Genomic DNA, 24,799 nt, shown 5'->3' with positions numbered 1-24,799 from the left:
GCGATATGCTCTCTGACCGATGGAAGATCCCCCAGAAATTCGACCTGCCCATCCCAGCACCTCATGCGGCAGAAACATGTGCCAAGGCATTCCGAGCGGTGTGCTTATGCTGCTGGAGATCCGCGGAAAGGCGTGCTCTACCAGAAGGCACAGGACTGGGCAGACATTCACTCTGTATACACTCAGCCAGCTGCCGATGTCCTGATGTCTGATGGGGTTTCTCAGCCACAGGAACCCCACTGTGCAGTAGATTTCTTTCAGCTTGTGATTCCACGAAAACAAACTCTGCCCAGTTTAACATCATTTCTGACACAGCTTTGCGGTCTCTAGGTGGTAGGGATTGGTACCAGATGCTTTGGTATGGTTTTCTAAAGGACAGATTACGCTAGCTTGGAGCCGGCCTAAAAATTGCTGGTGGGAATTTTGGAATGGGAGCTGGCGTTCCTCAAAACCGCATCTAAATGAAAGCACTATGCATCATATGGGGGCAGGGGAATCTCGATCATGTTGCCTTTGAAAATGAGGCTACAGCCTCATTAGCTTTCAGGAAGAGAGCCATGTGGAAGTAAATCTGAAAATAGCAACTTGCTAAATTTCTTCAGGCTCTCTGAGGAGGAAGACAGGCTCAGCATCACACGGTGGTTGGGCTCTATGGTTCTTTCCTGCTTCTGCTTCCTGTGGGACTTCTGGCAAATAACCTCATCTCTTGTGTCTCCCTTTCCCATCTGTCAAAGAAGGATGAAAGAGATCTGGGCAGACTTTCACTTAGAGTGATAAGACTTTGATACTATAGTCCTGGGTAGCACGGATAAAAATCAAAATGTTGATGCCTGAGACAGAAGTTTCAGCACTGGTGCAATTCGTCAGTATCTCATTCTTGTTCCCACGCAAAGATGAATCATCAGAGAACAGGGATTTATCATACTGTATCATCGCGTGATGGCATAAACCACTGCCATTGACTGCAAGCAAACAGTGAGATTCCAGTTGGAAACGAAGCCAGGTGAACTATATGAAATGTTTTAATGTATAGGAACGTACAGGAAATAACCCTGACAATGCAAATGCAGATTCACTTCAGACTTGTCCAGACGCTGCATTCCTTGGGTCAGGAACCCCATTGTTATGACCCTCCTGGTACAACACACAGTCCAGTAGCATCCTATGCCAAAAGAAGATTCTTTAGCAGTTAGCGCTGTAGGGTTTACGGCCTACAAAGAATAATTTCCAACCATATAGTGCCATTGCACCTGTATGGAATAGTCGATTCATTACAGCATCTAATTTGTGAAATGACACTTCCGATCTTCAAAGTGTTTTACATCCCACAGATTGCAGGTAGTTAACAAGTAATGAAGAGTAAGAATTAATTAATCCTAACCATACCCCAAGAGATAGGTAGACAAACATTAATCTACTGACAGAAATAGAGCAATTGAGGTTATGTGACTTGTTGAAGGCCACAGTGGATATCTAGGACACAGCAAAGATTAGACTGCAAAAACTTTCATTGCAAAGCTTAGTCCTTGCTTCTCGTGAAACGTACTTTGAGGAGTACAGTCTTCAAAATATATCATTTGTTTAGGAAAAGCCTTCGTTTGTCTTCTGTACTTTATTAGTACATTGCGACTGCATCCAGATACACGGGATCAAGCAGTAAATATTGACCTTGGCTAATTTGAATATTTACATACACACTAATACATGTATATATCTACCATGTACTAAATACAGCGCGTGTGTGAGAACAAGGTAGTTAATGAAAGGGTTTAGTACCAAATATTCAGAGCATCATGCGTCAATGTGTTGTTGCAATGCTCCGCAAACAGACTGCTGTGTCAGGGTGGACATACTTTTCCACGCCAGCTCGCTGTCCTGCAGCCACTCCGTTATGGAACAGAGTCACATTCTGGTTAACCCCCACCAGCTTCACTGACAGCCGTTTTTGGGATCTCAGCGGGCAGGATGATAGCCAGCAGCAGAAGCCCTCCCAGTACCTAAGCGCAGTTCATGCTTTCTCTCTGTACAGTTACACTCTTACAATGATATGCACACATCAACACCTACTCTCATCAAATATTGTAAACATCCTTTATTTTATTCTCTATTTCTACAATTTTGAAACAATTACATCCAACCCAAACAAACAAACAAAAGTACCCAGTATACTTTTCAAAATACCTGTGCACGCTCAAGCAGACAACCTGTGTGGCCTACAGATACAAGCTGAAAAGAAAGCTCAAACAACTTGAGTGCTATGTGTTTCCTTTCTCTGGTTTAAATTTCTTCACAGAAAAGAAAATTTTGCTTTTCTTGTAATTAGCGTGAATGCAGGCAGATTCTAATGATCTTTCCCCACATTTTCTTACGATTTGTGAAATTCCTATTTGGGCCCATAAAGCAGATCGACTCTACATCATTTTGTTCTCAGATGATGAAGTGTTCAGCCTCTTGCACTCAGCTTATCTCATACATTTGGGATTTTAATTATTGACACAGGTGTCTTCCCAAAGGTTGACTGGTCTTCCAGCATGAAGAATACATATGAAAATTAATGGTAGAAACGGACCTGTCTGTGTGTTCCTCTCATGTGGTGACTATGAGCCCTATGAACAGCTATGGCATTTTAATTAAAAAAAAAAAAATTGTATTTGCATTGTTATCTGTAAGTAGGTAAAATATGTTCAGCCTCGGTTCCATTTTCTGCTTTTTTTTGTGTGTAGCAGAACATTAAGCTGCTGTGTATAGCAGAACATAGGGGAACCCAGAGCTCAGTTTGTTATCATGTTTTATTTTTTGCAGCATCTGCTTTCATTTTTCAATGTTCTGACTTATTTTTTTTCAATGTTCAATGTTTTTATTGCTAGCTGTTTTGAAGAGCGACAGTACATCTGATAGCGTACGAACCGTAATTCCACAGTGAGATCGCTACTAAAATAATATAACCTCTTTGGGCACAAAGTGCACAAAAAAAGCAAACTTTTCTTCTCAGAGGACTGAAGGCAAGTCCTGATTGGCCACGAGGCACTATTTTTGCTTAGCTTTGTTTTTAATTTAAACTGGCATGCTATTAACACTGAGGTGTTATTAGTAGGCTATAAATTTATCCGAGTGTGCGTGTACTTTCTATGTAAAAATGTAAACGGTATTGGCAAAAGGGGGGGGGGAAGGAAAGCCCCAGACTGCGAAGCAAGGTCAGGGCAGGCTCCGCACGACCCCTGGGTCTCGGCCTGGACCCTGCGGGCTGCGAGGAGCCGGGGGCGGCCCCGGTTCCCCACGCGAAGCCCCGCGGCCTGCCCGCCGCCCGGCCCCTCGCCTCGCACCGCCCGGACGGGCCCAGCCCGGCCTCAGGCTCCGCCGCGGCCTACGCCGGGCCGGGCCGCGCCGCGGGCACAGCGGGCCGGGGCGAGCCGGGGCCCGGCGGCGGAGGCGGAGCGGCGCGGTGCGAGGCAGGCCGCGCCCCGAGGGCGGCGTTGCGGAGCTCGGAGGCGGCTCCGGAGCCATCGCGCCTGCCCGGCCGGCCGGCGGCGGAGCTCGGCTCCAGGGGGAGGGGGGTGGGGGGGCGGCAGCGGAGCGGAGGGGAGCGGAGGGCGGCGGGTCTGCGGGCCCCATGGGCGGGTGTGTGGGCTCCCACCACGACTCCTCGGGCAGCCTCAACGAGAACTCGGACGGCACCGGAGGTGAGAGCCGGGGCCCCGAGGGAGGGGAGGGAAGGACGGAGGGAGGGCTGGCTGCCCACCGAGCCGCGCGGGGACCCGGGGCCTGCGGCGGGGCCGGGGCCGGGGGGGAGCAGCGCTGCGCCCCCCGGGCTCGGGGCGCCGTGCCCGGTTCCCGTCCCCGACACACGGCCGGCCGGGCCGCAACTTTCCCGGGGAGGGCACTGCGGGGACCGGGGGCGCTCGGAGCCCTTCGGGGGCGTCCCCGCTCGCCGAGAGCCGTCCCGGGATGGATCCGGGAGCAGGGAGCTGTGTTTGCCCCCCCGGTGCCCCGGGGGGGGGGGGGAGCGCGGACGAAGCCCACCACCCCCCGTCGCCCCCAGCCCCGGTGCTGGGGAAATAAACACGGGCTGGGGGAACGGCCTGCCCAGGGCTCCCAAACTTTGTTTTCCTTGGGCTCAGCTCCTTGTGGTGTGTGGGAAATAATTCTTCAGATAACTTAGGTCCTGGCACTGCTGTGGGTTGGGCTTTTTTTTTTTTTTTTTTAAATTCTCTCCGAGGAAGATGGATGCTTTCCTCTAGCCTGGATCACCCCTGCAAAGTAGTCAGTTTCCAGGGACTTCAGATGCTGGAGCAGCGTGTGCGCGCTCATGTGCAAGTGCACACCTCCTTAGCCAGCGTAGCCTGTGTGGAAACACTTCTGCAGTGTAAGTGGCCTCAGCCTTTCTGTTTTACCCTACCTAAATGTCTGAGCGATTGCGTTTTCAGTCTTAGGTTTGAGGACCCCTGATGTTCTCCAGCAGAGCTCTGTATGCTGTGCAGTCGTTTAAAGCCAGCCTACCAACAGGACACTTGTATAAGTATTCCTCGCACATGCAGGGTCCACAGATTTCAGGTTGAAAACTGCTGACCTAGATCTACATCTTCCTCTGTACCTTACAGAGTATTATTTATTGGTCTGTTTTTACCTCAGACAGCCCAGCTGATGGGTGTTCTGTCACAGCAGTGACTTTATCGCTGTTCCACAATGTCCAAAAAACGCAGCTTTTACATCTGAAGCAGCCACCTGCTGATTAATGCCAGATACATAGTTCACAGAAATACCAGGAAGTCCAGATGTGTGGGATTTAATCACATCATTGACATTAAAAGGAATTTTATAGCTTTGCCTAATGTGAGTCTTTCTTACTCTCCCCTCCTCCCTCCCCCCCTTTTTTTTTTTAAAAAAAATCAAGTTACTTAAAAACTACATCAGTACTAAGCAAACTTACCAACCAGTAAGAGATGCAAGAGCGAGTAAGGGACCAGAGCATACTAGATGTCAAGGAAAAAGAATGGAAGGCATAGTAACATACCTGTAAAATCTTGACCAAAAAATAGCATTAAAAGCTGTGCTGACGATTTTTCAGAGTCCTGCTTCAGTAGCTAGGTGTTGCGAGGTGAGATCATGTCACAGAAATAGCTGTGGTTTAATTTCCTCGCTCTTATCTTCCCTGTGATGCCCAATGAATGAGATGGGGAAAAAAATCAGAATTTTGCTGATGCTGTAAAATAGTAATGCTGTCTTATTATGCTCTCAGTAGCAGTGTGTGAGGTAGGCAGTTTCTGTCCAAGTTGTCTAAAAATTGCTGTCCCGGGTAGACTTACTCAGAGCATGTTACTGCCTAGTGTTTACATGGCGTGGCACGCTACAGCTTTGGGGTTAAATAACCTATTGTACTTGGTGCATTAGAACAGCAGCTGGGTTTTTCAAGATGTAAGAGATGCAAAATGCATGTCAGCTGGCTCATGTTGATTCATGCTCTAAGGATAATGTTCCTTAAGGTTGTCTTGCTGAAGTGAGAAGTGATGAAATTTCAGTTGAATTATGTGCTTCTTAGGACTGTCTTAAACAGTGAGTTACAGCGTGCAATAGCCGGTTTTGTAATGTTGCATATCTGTTCTTGCTTCTCTGAAAGGAAACAAAAAAAAGGGGGGAGGAGGTTGTTAAGGTGTAGGAACCTCAGTACATCTTCTATAATTCCTGAGACGTTGAAGTCCAGCCTTCACCAATCCTTAGATTTCCAAATTCTGTGTGCGTGCCTGTGCTGAGTATGAAGTCTGACTTGAGCTGTGGAGGGAGCTTATGTCTTGAGACATCAGAAAAGGAAACAGCTGAAGCCCAAGTGAACATGATTTTGAGCCCAGTGCTGGACAGGAGAGCAGCCTATTCCTGTTTCCAGTACAAGGGTTATTTCCTCCAACTCCTGTTTTGTGACCGAGTGCAGTGTAATCACTTTCAAATTGCTGTCAGTCAGCAGGGCTGCATCATTTTATAAATCTCAGGAAGGTGTTTTAGAACAGAAACATCTCTCTCACAGCCAGAACATTGCCAGTGATAGACTTGCTTTGGGGGAACTTTGTGGTTTTTTTCCTCCAGAACAGGAGAGTTTTTTAAAGAATTACAAGCAATTGTGACATTGATTAGATAGTAATAGCATGCTTGATGTTGCATAAAAGTGGGAGCCAGATCTCAAGTCTAATTCATACCACTCTCAACCTATTACAGTGCTGTGAGGAGCTGGTGAAATCTTGCTAGATTGTATCACTGGAATTGAGATGAGAATTTGTCACATCCCGAGACTGTCCTTGGTCCTTTTGTCAATCACTGGCACTTCCAGTTATTTCCCTGCTGCTCAGCAAAGCTGACAGTGCCCTGACCGTGTGCTGTTCCTTTGTCTTTTCCTATGGTATTTTTCAAGGTCAGAGAGATGCTTGCATTTACCCAGAGAACTATTTAATGTACTTGGTGTCTCTCTGAGTGTAAGAATGAGTTAATCAAACACACCAAGCTCTCCTGCATGTGTACCAGCTCGCTGCACGTCTCTGCTCACATTGACCAAGCAGGAGGAGTCTGTTACTTAACAAGAATTAAGCAGATGCTGCTTTGCCCATCCTGCTGGAAATGAAACGGTCTTTTCAGATTGATGCCAGCTGTTTCATTATCACTGCTCTTTTTAGTGAGTTTTCATTTTAATAGAATATTGCTGTATTTAGAGAGAGAGTTCCTGTCTCAAAGCTTGGTGCATTACAGTCCAGCAGAGCTGTACTGTGGTGTGCGTATGTCCTAGGTGATGAGATGGATTTATTGGTGACTCTTTAAAGGAGATAAAAGAACAATAAAAGATGATTGTTATATGCTTTATAGACACAGGTGTTTTTCCCCATTCCTTTAGCTCAGATGTCTCCCATCAGATATTTCAGGAGCCAACCAATCTCTGCTTGCTGTGCCTTGTCAAAGGTGACTGAATATCTGCAGGAGAGAGAGTGGAGGGAGAAATAGCTGTTCTCTGGCTGCTTACAGGTTGTGGGACTTCTTCAGTTCTGCGCTGAAGAAAAGCATTGACGCATCGGGTTAGGAGTTAGCAGCTGGAGAAGTATGCATCGTGCTTGTACGTACGGTTTAACAGCTTATCAAGTTATGTTCGGTTTAGCATAAACCAGGGAATTTGCATTCCCACATGCAGGGCCTTTTCGGAGGTCTCTTCTTAAATTTCTTTTCCTCTTTTTGGAGGGGAGGAGTGGGAAGTTTATGAAGGGAAAGGAGAAAACATGAGCCAGTTCGTTTTCTTCTGGTGAACTCTTTCCCCTATTATAAGTCGCATATTACTTTGTCTGACTTCGTAAAGTTCAGCGAGACAGTTATTTGTGTGGAGTAACGAAAGGGCAGGAAATCCAATGTCTCGAAGCACGGGCATGACAAGTCATTATAGATTAAGTCTTTTAGCTGCAGCTGTCTGATTGCTGCTGTGCTCTTGATGTGATGTTAGCCTGCCTGCTGGAGCTCTTATCGCTATTCTTTCTTATAAAAGACGATGATTCTGTTTGAAATTTGTCTTCTTTACTGCTGCCCCTATAACCCAGCAGTGATAATAGGAACAAGCTGAAATAGGTCTGCCCATCTGAGTGACACACCAGAATATATTAGAAGTGTAAATTCTTCCTGCAGTATTTGATATAGTACTGGTGCTTCATTAAGCTCTAGAAAGCCAAATGCCAAGCTTGACCTCTGCTTTTGGTAACTGGACAACAGTTTCTTAAATATTTTCAGTCGAGTGCTGCGTAATGCTGCACATCACGTGTCTAATCTGAAGCTACAATAACTGCTTTCATGGTGCCTCCATGGCAGGCTGACCAGGGGAATTTGCATATTAAGTAGTCAGATTTGTTGCTCACAATTGGCCTGATACAGTGGGCCTATGCACAGCTTGCACAGGGTTTTTAAACAAGGCTCTTATGACTGAGCAGTTAAGAGCATTTGGTGCGGACCCCGCGTATCAGCATACAAAGGATCTCCCGGATTGCGTTTTGCAGTGTTTTGGCTGTTGATTGCAAGCCGTGGGTAGTGCGTGCCAGCACGTAACACCTTCCTGGGACTTTGCTGTTACCTAAAGGAGGTTGTTCCAGACTTCAGGTAGTTCCTGCTGTTTCGTAATGCAACCCTGAAATAAGGTGCTGGATATGTTTTTGCAAACATAGTGCTAAATTCAGAGCTGGCATTAGGCATTACGGCTTACTGTGGCTTTCCTAAAAAAAAAAAAAAAAAAGAGGAATAATAAGGAAAGCTTAGTATGGTTTTCACAACTTGCTGTAAATCTCTTGTGATTTCCACAGCAGCATGTGTGTGTTTTATCGGGGCTTTGTAATAAAAGTAGCTGTTAATGAATGACTTGGTTTCCTAAGGGCTGGGCACCCACAGCCTGCTTGGGATGGGTAGGATCTGCAGATCTAGTGCAGAGAGCACCCGAATATCACTTTGCCGGTATGGCACTTTTCATTTGTAGCCCAAGAGACCTTATTTGTTTTTCAGGTGATAACAAGTAACTGGTAGCAAATGAAATAAGGTGTTATTCGTGCTGTTAATAAGGGCTGACTAATGCAGCTGTTCTGTTTCCTTTTTGGCATTGTTCCTCCATGTAATTGTTTGTTTGGTTTCTAGATGAAGTGATTTGTTTTAATTTCTCTGTTTGGGCTTTCAGTGTTGAAAGCAATGAAATCCTCCCTCCCTGAATATTAAATATAATAAATTGAACATTCTTTGTGCATTGGAGTTTTTGATAAATGGAAAATATTATTTGTTTTCTGTTTGAATAAACTCGAAGTCAGCAATCCAGTCTTATTACAGCGGGTAATGTGATAGCTATTATTTTTCATATGAATGTTGAATAATACAATTTATGAGTCACAAGTTATAATGCAACTGAAGGCAGAAATAAAGATCTGCCTTATAGCTAAGTCTTGACAATTGCTGCAAGTCTTGCAGGTACAAGGAAGGATCAAGGTAGCCACAGTTGGTCTAGTTACCCAACTCTTAAAAATAAATATATAACTAAATCTGAAGAACTTCTGACCACATGACCCTGTTCAAGCAATGAATACAATTATTCCTTTGTTTTTAAGTATCACAATCCTTTTTTTGCTTAAAGGGCTTTATGTAAAAAACACTTTCACCCTGTCTTGTAGGCTAACACTGTATTTGTCAGTTACATTTTTAGGCAGTTGTTACTAGTTTGTGTCTCCTTCACTTCCTTAAAATTCAGACTGCTCCGATGCAAATTCTTATACTTCATTTACTTTTTCCTCTTAAATGGTGTATGTGTGCTTGTGTTTATATATATATATACACACACAGAGATAAACACGTAATTTTGCAAATTGCTTGTGCTGGCCACAGGAAACTATGGTTTGAGGGCCAGTAGGTGCTTTGTGATCCTCCCAATTCTTTCTCATCAGATTCAGATGACTTTTTGAGCTTGGCTGGTGCGGTACAAACATCCTGTCCTGCAGAGGCCAGGTACCAGTACCTGCTGCCGTGCCTCGTGGCTTTCCAAAGAAGTGCTCTGAAAGAAAACACAGCAAAGGCTTGGTTTCCATTCCTGGTGGGATAGCCCATGAGAAGAGGTCCAGCCGAGTGTGCAGAACCAAGCTTCCCTTTCCCAGAGCTGGTGGCATCCCTGTTCCAGGGAATCCTGCCTCCCAGCAGCCAGGGTGAAGAAGGGGGCGAAGACTGTGTGTGGCATCTGTTGGATGCATGTCGCCGCAGTGTCAGCTTAAAGGCAGGAGCCATTGATTTGCTTTCATCTTTCCTACACGCAAGTGCTTAGGGTATAGCTTGTGGAGGTTTGGTTTATAATTCTTCCAGCTGGAAGCTCTGTAGGTCTCCTCTTTCTTTTGCAAAAGTCAGATTATGAAATTAAGCCTCTCTGAATGTTGCTGTATCTAGTTTTAAAAGCAAGTCCATTTAGATGGCTGTAGTTATTTTAATCATAGTAAAAACACAGCAGGTTGATGAGGCAGTACTCAGGGATGCCTTGCCCGTTTGGGATGCTGAACGTAAGTGTGCTGAAAGGTGGTTGACCTTGGGTGGATGCCAGGGTGATGAGAGTGTTACGTGCATATACTCGGGGCTTTCAGTCATCTGTTTGCTCTGCGTACTGAAAACCTACGGGCTCTATTTACTCACAGAGATGCTAAGCCCTTGGAGTTTGCTTTGTGACTTTGCAGCCGGGGACTTGGCGCGGCACAGGTGGATCTGCGTGTTGGGAGCAAGGGCACAGCACATCAGGACGGTTCCTTGGGGAATCGCCTGTGCCAAGGCAGTAGGAGAGTGGTGCGGGCATCACTTGGCATGGGAGGGGGGCAGGACTCAGTTACCCAAAATCAGTGAGGTGACCCACTCTGTGAAGCAGGTAGAACGGAAGGAAGGATAAAAAAAAAAGCTGAAATTGGCTGAAATCTTAAGATTTGAAGGAACAGGAATGTTCCGCTGCTTGAGAAGCAGAAGAAATAGAGGATTGTTGTTTATTTTTAAGAAAAAGCTTTCCCCTCACATTGTAATTGCATTTCCAGTGTGAAAAGTGCAGGATTGAGTTCAGTGCTTCAGACTGATTTATCAAAGATCAGCGGCAGCTGTAAGAGCGGCACATCCAAAAGCTGCCCGGGTGCTCGCGTTACGCCGCTCGTACAGTCTACGGCAAGCACCTATAGCACGGCGTAACGTGATATGTCACTGTCTTGACCTGCGTGCAGTAAAATATGCAGGATATCTGATGTGGTTTGAGGTTCAGCTGGAACCTGAGTTTTGCACGTTCTGCCTCTTGCTGACCTTGGGCTGATCTCCCACTGTTACCAGGTAGTCGCTCTCGCTCCTGGCAGGCTTCGAGTAGGTTTGTTTAAATGAGTGATGGCCGAAAGATGGGGCAGTGCAAACTGTGTAAATGGTTTTTCCTCTGTTTCCTGCCTTTGAAATAAATGGAACCGTGTTTTAAATGCTGAATGGTGCTAGAGTCTCTTAGGCTACCTTAAATATTTAAAATGACATAAGCAGCCTGTCATCCGGAGACTTCACAGTAGTGAGAGATGCAGAGCAACTGCAGATTCTGCAGGTGATAAGTGGAGAAGCCGCTAATACACACGGCTAATGAATTTGCAGTTGTTGTACATCCATTTGGCCTGTTAGGAGCTAATGTGAAGCAATTGAAAATTGTACTTCATAAAGTACAAATACTGGAGGGGGGGGTCTTTGCTGTTGTGCTTGTGCATTAGACCACTTTTACAGCTCCTCCGTTCTTTTTCCCAGTGTCCTTTTCTATTCCCTTCTCCCCACCTCCTCAGTGAACATGATTTAAAAGGAAAAATTCAAAGCACTGCTCGAAAGCCGTTTGTGGGAGGAGATAGGCACGGTTTTGAAGAAATGAATCTTCCCTTCTGTAGAAACTCAGATGTGATGAAGGATTTTTTTATGCGTGTGTGTATATGAAGACATCCTTGTGCTTAAGATGAGGTAGAGGAGAGGAGGGTTGGGGAGTTTCTGCGTGATCTGTCATGTGGTTTTTCTACAATCCCAAACATGAAAGAGAAGGCCCTTTACAAATGGTAGTGAGGACTACTTCAGTAGCTTTCAGTGAGAACAGGTTCTGCCCAGGGGAAAAACATTTCCATGGAATAGCCTGTAATCTATAATGCTTTAGATTGCATGTTAATATTTCATGTTTCACAGGGGATGTTTACCCTTAGTATGATTAATCTCCTGTTATTGACACTTTTCAATAAATAACTAAAATACCGTTCATTATAAACATTTTATAATTCATAACCTTTAATGTACAAGAACTTCTAATAATTGTACCAACTGTAAATAATTCTTGGAGTGCTGCCTTCCTACATTGTCTGCTGTCATTTTTCACCTTTTTCTCATTAGAGATGCGTGTTCTGTGAGAATACTCCCAGGGCCTGAAATTGTATCAGGAGCAGAGCACAATAGTTTGGGGTTGGGAGCTTGTTACCTTTGTATTTTTAAAATTCAATTCTGGAACTCAATTTTTGCTCTCATGCTGTGATCAAGGGCGCTCCGGATCCGTGAGAAGGATCTCTCCTGGCATTTACTTTGTCGTTTTATTTTTCTGTGGCAGAACTATCATCTCCTGTGATTTCTTGTCTGTAGGGATAAATACAGTCTTTTATAAAAGACTACCTACAAAACATCGGATAGTACCTGCAGCTGGTGAATGCCATTTTCTCCTGCCAATTTTTATTTGGCAACGTGCTGCTGTTTGAGCGACTGAGCCTACTGTACAACACTGGCAATTGCAGGATAACGTCTGTCTGGTGAAAAGGTAAATAGTTGAAGTAAAAATCGCTAATTCACACACTTGGTATGTACCGCACCAAATATTTCTGGGCAGAGGTATAGAGAAACGCTGCGTATGTCGTATGTATTGAACTTAATGATTTCAGTGCATATTCAGATGCATTTGCTTAATCTGTGGTATAAGCAAAAGCTGCGTGCGTCAAAATAATGTCTTCAGTGCAGCGTGCTGGGCTCTGGTTGGGCTCCTGCCCAACAGACATTTTGGAGCCCCTCTTGTGAGTGTCGCTGCACTGTTCCCCTGTCTTCCCAGGGAGCTGAGCTGTGCAGGGCCTTGCTGGCCCTGGGGAGGGATGCTCGCGTCCCTGTTCCGCTCACCGGTGGTGGCTGATCCACGGCACAAGGGCTGAAGCGAGGCTGAGGAGGCAAGGGGCAAGAGGTATTAATGGGAAGCAGGGTTTAGTCTGAGGAAAACAGTTTGGAAACAGCAAACATTATCTGAAGGCTGGACGAACAATTTCACTCAGGCTTGCGGGATGCATTCTTCAGGAAGCTATATTTGGTGGCAGCGGTAGTTAAGCATACGTTCAGATGAAGCTTCGCGCTCCAGTCCTTCACACCTCTAACTAGCATCATCCTTTGCTGCTGCCGGATTTGGTGTGGTTGCCTCTTGGGGACGTGATCAGAATGTCCCGAGGGTGAGCAGATCTTCTTTGCGTTGCGTGTCTGTAGCGCACACAAAATGCACGCGGTGAGCATCCCCGCTGAGTGGCTGGTGGAATCGCGGGTCCCAGCTGAGGGTTAGCACTTCTAGGGGTGAAGAAGGGGAAAGCTGTCAAATATTGATTTCAACTTTTTTTTTTTTTAAAGAATTGGAACCGACTTGAGTTGCATGTTGATGACTTGGCTCAGTAAAATGCATGACTGATTTTTTTAAAAGATTTTTTTTGCTGTGTGCCTAGAGAACCACATTAAAAGAATGTGGGTTACTATAAATACAAGCAATTATTGAATAGCAGTATGTTGTGTAAAGTGCTTATCAATATCTGATATTATTCTAAGGCAAGTTTAAATGCTCATTTCAGATAAGTTTTCTTATTCATTCGTTTGTATGTCAGTTTTTCACATCTGTATATTTCCATTGTATCTTTATCCAAATCGAAAACTAGTTCTGGTGCCAAAACAGCTTGAATTCCAATGGAAAACCGCATGTGTATTGAAATCACATTGCTTGATTAAAGTCACATGCTTTAAATCAGTCACGTATTGTATAGCCTCACGCTGATGGTACTTAATGCAACGTTCCATCACTGTCTTAACGCGGCTGAAACAAACGCGTTCATTGTACGTATCCAAGGCACTTCAGCTGCTGCACTGATATTACAGCACAAAAATAGCTGCAAAAATACTACAGACTCAGTTTTTGGCTTTAGCTGGAACGCCTTCGGAATGGAACAAGAGGGAGTACAGAGTTTTAGTCTCTCCTCTGGGAGAAGAAAGGAGCAGCAGCACTGTCAGAACAAGAGCGCGTGGATGTTGCGCATCGGCGCTGCGAGGCGGTACCAGCGTGAGGGTCCTGCGGGTGTAAGTAACCCTCCAGTCCCAAACTCTCTTAACACACGGTACAGACTCAAAGTGTGTTTTTTTAATATGAGGAAAAACAATCCAGTAAACAGTTGATTTTCTTATAAACCTCTAAAACCAGTTCAACTCTATTGGGGCTATTTTCATGTGTTGAAATGGTATGAACCCTGTGGAAACATCTGGTGCTCCTAAACAGTGACAGAGCTGCCTAGGCCATTACCACCTTGAAGAGATCATTATGTAAATGATGACATTTGTCCGAATGCAGATTTCCAAAAGCTTTCATACATTTAGTTTCTTATGGACAGAAGCCTTGCCAAAAGGAAAACTCCAGGGTTTCGTGACTTGCTGTGACCCTGCGGTGCTCTCTTGGCTTCTGTCCTACTGCTCTCATTTAAAATGGATTTCTTTGGGGAAACTGTGCTTACAGATGGAATTATGCTATTTTAGTAAAGTCATAGACAGAGTCTTTGTTGGGCAAGCCGATGGATGTGGAATAAATGGAACCAAAGGAACAGTACTGGCCCCAAAGACTTTAGTCTGATGATTGCAACCTTGCAGTTTTCTTGGAAGCAACTTCTGCATTTTCTGAGCATCCGTGCCCACTTTTTTTTTTGGGGGGGGTTAAATAGGTCTGATCAAAAGCGAACATTTTGATTCCTGATCTTTTCATCTTGCTATAGTGTTCTTACCTGGCTTATTTACCATTCGTTATGTTAATTTGTAAACCTGGAAAGAAACGCCACCCTTGTGCCCACCCCATCGCTGGGGGCTAGCTAATGTGTAGGAGTGGTGATGGCATGGGCACAGTGGGTGGCCTCTCTCTCTCCCCATTTCCTTCATCAGCCCCAGGATGTGATCACTCATGATCAGTTCTCAGGGAACAACTTTTCCTCAATAGTTTATATGTAAACATAGTTAAAACAGTACTTACCACAACTTCCTCAAAATACTGGATCTGAAAACAAACAAGTTTAACTGTTCACTTATGCAGTCTCACTTTTCTGGCTTTATCCATCCTGAAGAAGTGAGGTGTTTCACTATATTTTAGGAATGCAAGTGCAACTTTTTCACTCCAGTTACGTTCTCTTTCTGTCGATTATATTCAGGGGGCAGGGGGGAAATGGCATGCTGCACAACTGTGGAAGAAACAACATTAGCATCTTATCTTTTTGTGGTGGAAACTTATTGCCAAGAGTTAATAATTTGCATTAAGCTCCACATTAGTTAGGAAAATGTTGAAGATAGTTGAGGGTGGGGGAGGAAGTGTTTCGGTTCCTGCAAGTGTCCCACCTTGTTAATGTCTCTTGGCAAACTACGTGGGGAGAGACACTGTGAAAGCTGCTATTTGGTAATTAAACCTGTTAATGAGAGTTTTTTTGTTGGCATTTTTTTAGCAATGACGTTTCATATTTATACGAGGTTGTACAAAGTCCAAGATAGCAGTGCTGGCAGAGGCATCTGTATTTTCTAGTTCAGTGCAGTGTCAAGCAGAATATTCCCAGTACCAGCCGAACTAATCTTCTCTTAAACTCTTTCCAGGTTTGCCTACTCAAGTATGCTGTCACTATCTGATTGCTCTTCCTGCCAAATTTCCAAGCTGAATTCATCTTCCATTGATAAAGTCTGCTTCTAACTGCTCAGTGCAGTCACCCTTCCTTCCTTCACGTCTTCTTTCATTATCATAAATTAATATGAGGATTTTTTTCCAACTGGAGGAACTCTTGCCTTGCAAGTCGGATTTGGGTATCTGCACCACTTCTTTTCTTGTTCTGATTTGGACACATTCCAGTGCAGATTCACTTGTTCATATTTAAAGCTAAGAAATAAAACGCACAGTTTCTCAGAAAGCAAGTATTTTCTAGCAAGATATTTTAGTGCAGATTATTATGTATGAAAGTCAGTGTTGGTGCTAAAAAAATAAGCCCATATGAATGGGCTGTTCTCAGCTAGGATAGCTCTGGCGAGTGCTGTGTAGACATGAATGTTTCCTGGTGCATTTTTCTCATGCTCATCTTTAGCTTTTACACAGGTCAAAACTTTCAAATTATGCGCATTCCTTTTTTTTTCCCCTTTGTGGCTGATATTACATTATTATCTGCTCTTTGGAAATGCACTTGGCATTGATTAACTGAGTCTTTAAATGTTCTGGGACTAGCTTTTCCAAGCAGTGTGACCGCTGAAAACCCGCGTGCTGCAGTTGTTTCCTTGGGATGACAGTTTGGATTGAAAGCTTGGGACAGTTTGGATCCGATCCTGCTGTTCCAGTTACTGGTAATGTAAATGCCAAAAATTGCTTTGTTGCTGTTTTTTCAGCTTTTGTTTATATACATGTTTAGAAACCAGATGGATTTACCATAATCTAATAATATTGTCAAATACTAGGTAGGCTTTCATCTTGAGGAAGGGGAAAAAAGAAAAAAAACTTTTTTGGTAAATTTTACGTCTGTTTAAAGGAAATAGTAATCTGGATTTCTCTTGCATTTTTAATTAATGATGAAGGGAGCAGGGCGGTCCACCCTTCTGTGCTGATTCTGAATGCTGAAGCTGTGTATATTTCTGTTGGATATGAAGGGATTCTGTCTTCATTTTCTTCTGAGCAGGGATTTTTTTTCTTTTCAGTTTAAGTCTGAAATCCATTTCTTGCAGTAGGAGATGAAAGCATAATCTTTGGCAGTATGGCACATTTTCTTCTACAGTTTTCTGTAAGTGGTGGCCATTCTCTGTACCTGTCCCGATCTGCACCTGATTCTTTTCTTAAAAAAAAAAAAAAGCTACGAAGGACCTCACTAAAAATCCAACTCCTGCCAAAGCTGTTTTGACTCCACAAAATGTATCTTAAGATAATTCATTGAATGGTTTGGGGCAGTGAATATTTTGTATTGCCTCTAAGGACTGCAGGAAGATATGAGATCCTTGCCTTGAAAATGAGATTAAAAATAGTTATGCCTGACTCAGTCTAAATTAAATGTTTTTCATTATTTTTACAACTATCTGAAGAGTAGGGGCTTAGAAGGGAAGAGGAGGTGTGTGACATCAACGCATGTTCAGTATAGGTGCTTGGAAAATTTAATCTTGGCAAATATTCGCTATCTAGGAATAGACGTTTTGAAAAAGACAGATTTCTAGCTAATACTGCTCCATTTTCTTTTTTTACCGAGTTCATACCAAATGAATGAGAAGGCACAAGCTATTCTGTGGTAGCCGAGAGGAAAATGCTGTGATCTGGGGAGGGGAATTACAGCTCAGTCATAAAAATAGAAGTTGGTTCAGAATACGGGAAATCAGTCTTTCAGGTGTAGCATGAAATGAACATGAAAAGCGGATTATTCTCTCTAGGTGATTTTTTTTCCACACGTTTCTAAATATTTTGCATTTGCTCATCTTGGACATACCCCAGCAAAGATCGCTCTTCTCACAGCAAAGGAATCTCTTGTTTCTTGCTGTGTTTTTGGTTATTTTTAATAGCCTCTGTTGCTAATAGTGCCTAAATATTGCTGGAGTCGGGAGGGTACTGAACGCTGGCCATAGTTCTGTGAACCAAAGATAGAGCTTAAAAAGTAGAGAGAGGAATTGCTGTTGGAAAAATCGCTGCCTGCAGGCTGCCTGTGATAACAGGGCCGGATTGATGGGTTCCAATCCTGGCTGTACGTTTTCGATTCTTAGTTGTGATACAGGCTTTTGAAAGCAGGAAAACTTAAATACTTTTTTTTGTGAATTCGTGCTGTTCAATGGGGGATCTGAATGGCTTTCTTTCACGTTTACAATGCGGTTGCTACTGTAAGGGAGGCAACACTGGAGCCCCCAGCTCTGACAGTCCTGTCCAAAAAGCACTCCCAGATTCAAGGCGCCCTTGCTCAGAGCTGCAGAAGCAGCACTTGGTGTGCGTAGTTTGCTCGTTAGAGCACAGCAATTAGTACAGCAGGCTGGGCGGATCACAAATGCGCTTGCAGCCAGTTGTTTTGGGGAATTCTTCCTTTTTCCGTTGGAACCATCAACCAGCATTTTGTTCAGTGCTTTCAGCAGTCACTACACCTAAATAAAATAGTTGTACCTCTGCAACAAATGTATGAAACCCATGAGAGATCTGGGCTGTTATTTTTAAGTGGCTGAAATAAAAATCTTTTTGCTAATGCTCTCGTACTCATTACATGCCAAAATTTCTCATTCTTACATTTGAAGCTAAGTATTTTCTCATCAGGTAAGGGGGAGAAGGGATGAGAAAAGGGTCTGTGTAATAATGATGAGCTCTGCCTTGACTTTAGGACCAGACTTTTCCTACAGGAGCTTAACTCTCAAGTTCAGAATCAACGTGCGCTCAGTTTAACCTGCTGTTATGACACTTGCTACTTAAATTAGAGGACAAGGAAAGGAAGGTGCATGTTTCCTGACAAACGATACCATTTCTGCTTATGAATAGATGGTAAAATGAGAAAAGTAAGCTGCCTTGAGTGTCATAGTGAACGGATTTAAAAAAAAAAGTGAGGGTAGCCCATGTTCAAGGCCTGTTTCAGCTGTGCCTGGGAACATAGCGGCTGCTACGTTTGCCAACATAATCATTGCACTGCGAGGTTTTTAGCTTGCTCTGAGTTGTTGAGAATTAAATGCATTTTAAATCAAATCACATTACACAGTCACCCCTTCCTTTAAAAGGAAGAGAAGTTACTTAAGTGAAGTGCTGTTGCATCTGTTGGAAAGGCTGCCCTTCGTTACAGAGCGAGCATCCCTCAGTCCATTAATAGAGCTAAAGACCTGTGCGCTCAGGGACTTTTGGAGGAGATCAAATTAATTTGCTAAAGGTGGAAGGGCTCTGGCTACTCTAATCTATCTTAATTCGAGCAATTTAAACGGAGAGGGCAGTTTCCTTGGCCTGCTCCTCGGTCCCTCCATCACAGGGAGAGCAGCAGGCTCCCGCAGAAGGTTTGCAGCAGGAGCTGAGCCATGCGCCGAGGAGGCTGCCGGGGTTTGCTGACTCTGCTAAGGCAGAAGGTTGTGCTCCTAATTTCAACACCCGCAGTTAAATGCTTAAGGTTGGATTGCATCAGTAATCCCCCACCATAGGCTATAATATGCCTCCGTTTTTTTCTAAGTAGATCCAGAGGGACCTAACGTAGCCTTGAATGGATGTAATTTTAAGGCTACTTTGTGCAAGTGTTCTGGTCTAAGAGCAGTTTTTTGTTGGTTTTTTTTTTTTTGCCTGGATGTATGAGAGACACAAGCCTTTGTTGCAACCTGTACATATTTGTGTACGCTTTCCATTTTAGGTTCGGAAGATGGGTGATAGATTCCTAACTACCAAAGCAGCATACTAAGTATCCTAATGTATTATAAATTGTCTCTGACTCTAAGTTAAATATGGTTTTCTTAACAAAAAGTACACTTGAGAAGTAGGAATTTTGTCTAAGGGTCTTACATGTGTAATAAAGACATCGTTTTTCAAAAGGCAGCTTGGGCTCTTGAAGTAGAAAAGCTTGAGCATTTTTAGTAAATAGTGTGATTGTGCCATTTTAGAGAAGTCCTGCTTGCAGATGCCAGTTAACAAAACCTCCTCATATTGAGCTGTTACGAAGCATCACCTGCTAAGAAAGTTCTTGAAGGACTTCTTGACACCCGCCCAGTCGCATAAATTCCATCAGTATTAATCTGAACAACACTGAGAAGTAACTAAACTTGTAGAATTTGCCCGTCTTGTCCTTTGCTTAAAAAAAATCACCTCGCCAAACCTTTGAGTGCAGTTTGTTCACGTTAACCTTGTATGCTGTTGGTTTTTGTCATCTTGCATTATACACAAGCAGTGCACAAAATTCTCTGCATTTATCACCAAAATAGGGATTACTCCAAGGTAATTGTGCTAATTAGTGAAGCAATTATTACCATTGAACTTATTAATTACATGGTAAAATGGTACAGAAAGTAAGCCCTTAGTCTGATTGCAGAAGAATAGTTAGCTGAAAGATTTATTTTTTAATTCTTGGGTGTGATTTGTTTCCCTTCCTCTAAGTACTGGCAAACAAATGGGAGCTTTGTTGAACCTGTGGGCTGAACCCTCTGATGCTGTGTAACACACTTTTTTTCCCCTGAAATCCCTTTAACCTTTCTTGCATGACCTGCGTATTTACATATCCATGGAAATGAGAGGCAAGAGGACGGATGTCACCCTGTCAGCATAGAGTAGCAGTCTACAGGAGTCCTGGTGGCACCGTGCTGCCTCGTGGCGCAGGAGGGGAACTGCATACACCACAAGACACGGGCTGGGATGTATGGATGGTGGTGGTAGTGGGAAATTACCCAGCTTCACTTAAACTTGAGAGAAAGTAGTCTTTTGTCCTGTCCCCATGCTGTCTGGAGATCCTACTGTGGAGCTTCCCTTATTGAACTGCTTTCCTTTCAGGGTTTTGCTTTTTTCTTCCTGTGTTTCATAATCTCCAGCATCCTCAGCCAGAGAACAGAGCTGTCAGTCAATTGCTGTAACCTGGTCCTGTTTTTTGGGGTCCTCTCAAACTCCTGTAAGTAACGTCTTTTATTTCACCACTTGATCCAGACACTTAATCAGATTCCAGCATCCACTTCAGTTTCTCTGGCTCTTACACATTGTTTTAATGCAAATTCCTATCCTTCCCCTGGGATAAAAATCAAACGTAGGATTGGCCCCATCGGAGTTTTTGACAGCAGTTAATTTTCAAGCAGATCCCAAATTTGTCTTCAGTCATTCTTCACAGTACATTATAACCTCTGATGGGGGCATTGGGAAGAGCAGACTTTGGCATCCCAAGGCAGCTACTGATAGCTTTGTATTACTCTCGTCTGAGAAGTCTGGATGTTGCTCTGTAAGCTCTTGATGCCGCTTGGCCTTTACACCGATTCCTAGACTTCCAGTTACTGAGTTTTCTCCGGTCTTAGGTTCTGGAGTATCTGGAGAATGACTGTCCAGAAGATCCAACTTGCATCATTTTTCCTGACACCCCACCCCTTGTTTAACACGACACGCTGTCGAATAAAAATTTGGAATTTGCTTAGGCTGTGAGCATTGGTATGTCTATGAATAAATTTTCAAGCTTATTAACTGGCTTTTGGATCCAGAAAGTACTGACTAGAAGTGAACAAGTGTTTTTGTTTTTCTCTGGGGCATTAAGCCACTGTTCTGTGAGACTCCTGCCCCGCAGGGGTTCAGTGTGCGCAGTCGAATGGATGAAAACTAAAATGGATCTAGTTCCTGTGGTATCTCGCTGTTTGGGAGCACCTGGAGGCTCAGTGATGTGGTCATTTAGCTTCTGTGATCATACTGATTTGTTAATGTTGTGATGAATTGCTTTTTGCTAACGGGAAGCAAGAGACAGCAGGGGAGGAGGATGACTCCTGCTAGTGAAGCACGTAGAAACCTTCTCTGGATGAAGAGCCTTTTGTGCTTTTGGGCAGTTGAAGTATACGAGGTTTTTTGTTTGGCTTTGGGGGGGTGTTTTAATCAACCCATCTCAGAAATGAAGTCTCACCCTTGCAAGTCTGTGTTTTTTTTGGCTTTAAGCATGTCAGAAAGGACACACAACCCCAAAAGATGGGTTTTGTGGTAGGCAGAAAACCAGGTCTGTGTTCTGGAGGAGTCTTGAGTGATGTGAAGGTGTGATGACCTGCGCTGTGTGCCCTTGAAGGGTAAACAGCGAGCAGGGTACTTGAGGAACTTCTGCTTCTAAATCACTCGTGCTAGTCCTGTGTGTGGCAGGACTGATTTGACAGCTATTAAAGATGATGTTACCACCTATTGTTAAGAGATAGATGAGAGATGACCTCATAGAAAGAAGCCTGACGTTTGAGGAGCATCGGGAGCAACCTATCCCCCTCTTGCACATCGGCACACTGCCATCTGCCCCTGCCTGGTCCAGCGGGTGCTGGCAGAAGCACTTCTCCCAAACTGCTGGGGTGGAGTCCTGGGAAAATGAGTGGTAGGTTGCAGCTAGACACCAAGATAAAACATCTCGTTAATGGGAAGCAAGTGGAAAGCATCTAAAAATTGATAAAGAAATAATTTGTAAATTAATTTGAAACAGTAACTTTATCATGGAAAAACTACCTCGTAAAATAGAGCTTAGTAAAGCAGCAAGAAACACAGCCTGCTGATAGAATCTTTAAATGTTTGCTTTCGTGCATCTGGCCTGTTCCTTACACTGAGCAATTGGTTTTCCAAATGGCATTCATGGAACATAATGCAGAACTGTAAAATTAAATCATTAAGGTAATGCATGTTTGGTATGTGTGTCAGGTAAGATTCCTATTTTCAGCTTATACTGATCTCTTAATTAACTGATGAGCTTAAGTAGCTGAGATACAGTAATAGTGCATTTAGTTAATTGGCTAATGTGAAACTCTATCCCTGCCAATGACTATGACACGGGAATAAATTCAAGACGTGGTGTTAGGTCCTGTAACTAAGCTAATTTAATCACTGGCCATTGTAAAAACAGTTACCTTGGAGGCTTTCTTGTTCGTTCCCTTCTGGAGGTTGACTTCTGTGCACAGAAGTGGCATTGCCAGCAGTGCCATGTTTATGCAAGCTCTTGTAGGAACATAACGTTGCCTGTCATGGGCATTATACCTTACACAGCAGAACAAGCTGTTTTATTTCATGTTTTGGTGGGAGGCTCAGAGCAACATAGCCTGATGCAAACTCCCACAGTGAGATGGGATACGAGAATGTTATTAATATGATTTTATATGTTAATATTAATATTATGTTATTAACATGAATGTTAATGTGCTTTATCTTTTGGTTAGCCCTGAAGGAGTCAGGCAGTTGGGCTGGATGATCCTTGAAGATCCCTTCCAGCTGAACTCCTCAGTTCCATTGGTGTTAGCTTCTGCAGCTCCTCCCAGGAGATCTTACTTTAGGGGGGCCTCATGAGTTTCTGGGATCTCGGTTGGTTTTAAAGTTTAAAGAAGTCTGGGTTTACTTTTTGTAACGAAGTAAATTCACCGACGGTGTTTCCCAGAAAGTCTTCAGAAGTTGCAGAGTCAGTGCACACACCCCATACATGGTTCTTCTGGTGAGGGTTTGCCTGCTGGCTTCTGCTGGCTTTCAGCACTCTTGCACCTAATCAGGGTGGAGCTGGCTGCATTGTTTAAAGAAAATTATTAGCCTAATCTTTTCTATAACTCTGGCAGGATGTCTGATAAGGCTGCCTTTGATATTTTTTTAAATTTTTTTTCTTAAATGAAAATTGTGCTGGTATTGGAAGTACTTGTGGCGCATTAAATAGAGACCAGATGTACAGCAGATGTCCCTGTCTGTCACTTAGCAAATTCAGAGAATTTGTGATGACCTTGTGTGGTCGGTCTGTGGCTGCATGACAGAGGCTCGCGCTGGTTGCACGGCTCCCATGGCCAAGGCCTCCATAAAAGCAAAGCTTCAGTTTAAACTGCACTGAGCCAGACGCCGGCTTCTGTCTTGCTTGAAGCACGCAGATTTTGGCTGTTAGCTTGCAGAGAAAAGCTTGCAGCACTTCAATCGTAACTTATTTTTTTTTTGACGGGAGATGTCAGCCTCCAGTAAACGTCTTTAAATCTTTCCTTTACAGTTCATATACATGACTGTTATGCAGTGGTCAGAGGGAGTACATTACTGAGGAGGGAAGGGGCTTCTGAGCCAGGACAGCATTTGTTTGCAGCTGGAAGCACTAGATGTGTTGGTACATTAAATCCCTGCTGGCAGGTGAGACCAGCCGGTGCTACTGGCTGAGCAGCAGGCTGGTGCTCCCATCGTCACCACCAGCGGGCACGCAGCTGACCTGCCAGAGGAACCATCGCTGTGCAGTTTGAGCTGGTGCATCTCAAGTTCCCCTGTTTGAACGGAGGGGAAGACACAAAAGGGTTTCGGTATGTTAAAAGTGAAGTTGCTGAATCCCATTCTTCCTCCTAATGGGAGACAGAGGGCCTTGGGGTTTTTTGTTAGGCTCTGTACAAGCTTCCCACTGCATCACCACGTTGCCCAACTCCGCCGTGCAGCTTACTGTGATGATTTTGGTTGCACGTGAGAAGCTGTATTGATGCTAAGCTCTCAACTGTGATCAAGTCTTAGGCTGCGTTACACGGTTTATGTCAAATAGAATATTTTCGTGTTGCTGACAGCTTTCTTAATGGTGGTTGTCACAGGTATCCAGTCAGATGGTCTGGTTGTGCACTGTAGGGGGTAAACATTGAAGGTCTTGGTGCTTGCATGCTGTGGTTTGCAGATGGGTAAATCTTATCCCGTTTTGCATCTAGCTGAAAACATGAAAGCTATTCCTATCTCTGGTAGATAGGAATAGTTTAAATTCTGGTGTAAACAGCACTGAAAGGTAATTGTGTTGATAATGGCAGTCCCTTGAAGCTCATCCACCATATCGCTGTCAGAGCATCACTGGGATGCCGAAGCTGGCACGGTGCAGTCAGTGCCACCACTGCCGTGCTCCTTACTTTCTGTGGAAGCAGAATTACGGCTCTGAGATGGCTCTGATGGGGTGCAGTTGGGCCAGGTGGGCATCACCTGGTCATCACCCTGCCTGGCAGCATTCCGGCTTCATTTGCAGTCACCCCTTGATGGAGGAGCAAAGGATTTGAGGTGGCAACTCTGCAGGGGTGTTTGCTCCCCTAGACGTCTTCATCTGTCAGAAGATACATTATATCAAAACTTTAATTTCGATAATCAGAAAATTTTCTGCTTGTGCTTCTAGCAGGAAGCCAGCTGAGCAGGCAGGGCCCAGGAGTAACCATAATGTGCTTTGCAGCTTTTGCAAACTAATAATGAAGCCACAGAACTAATGCTAGGAAATAATGCTGAGCTTTTTGGTGGCAGACCAATGCGAAAAATTTCCTTTGAAAAACCGTATGAAAAGTTGAGGCAAATAACAATAGAGAACCTCACACTGGCTTTTCTTGCATTATTGCTCTCTCCTACAGTGCTTAT

At 44.0% G+C, this 24,799-nt stretch overlaps 1 protein-coding gene across 5 annotated transcripts in view; it reads left to right on the top strand.

The window, feature by feature from the left end:
• Positions 1 to 3,522: 3,522 nt before the first annotated feature.
• The window catches only part of UBTD2 (ubiquitin domain containing 2), a gene marked incomplete at its 5' end in the record, with an annotated part of 54,364 nt that continues 33,087 nt past the window's right edge, over positions 3,523 to 24,799 (top strand). The window contains one exon of one of the 5 annotated variants that reach the window (XM_083799294.1): positions 3,523 to 3,680. In XM_083799294.1, the coding sequence (XP_083655420.1) occupies positions 3,611 to 3,680 (70 nt within the window). Of the gene's footprint in view, positions 3,681 to 4,224; positions 4,364 to 5,489; positions 5,551 to 6,821; positions 7,088 to 24,799 lie in introns of those variants that run through there. The other 4 variants (XM_083799293.1, XM_083799295.1, XM_083799297.1 and 1 more) reach the window with 4 other exon arrangements.

Source organism: Anser anser (assembly GCF_964211835.1).
Source record: "Anser anser genome assembly, chromosome: 14".
Classification (NCBI taxonomy): domain Eukaryota; kingdom Metazoa; phylum Chordata; class Aves; order Anseriformes; family Anatidae; genus Anser; species Anser anser.
This window is presented reverse-complemented; position numbering and strand designations above follow the sequence as displayed.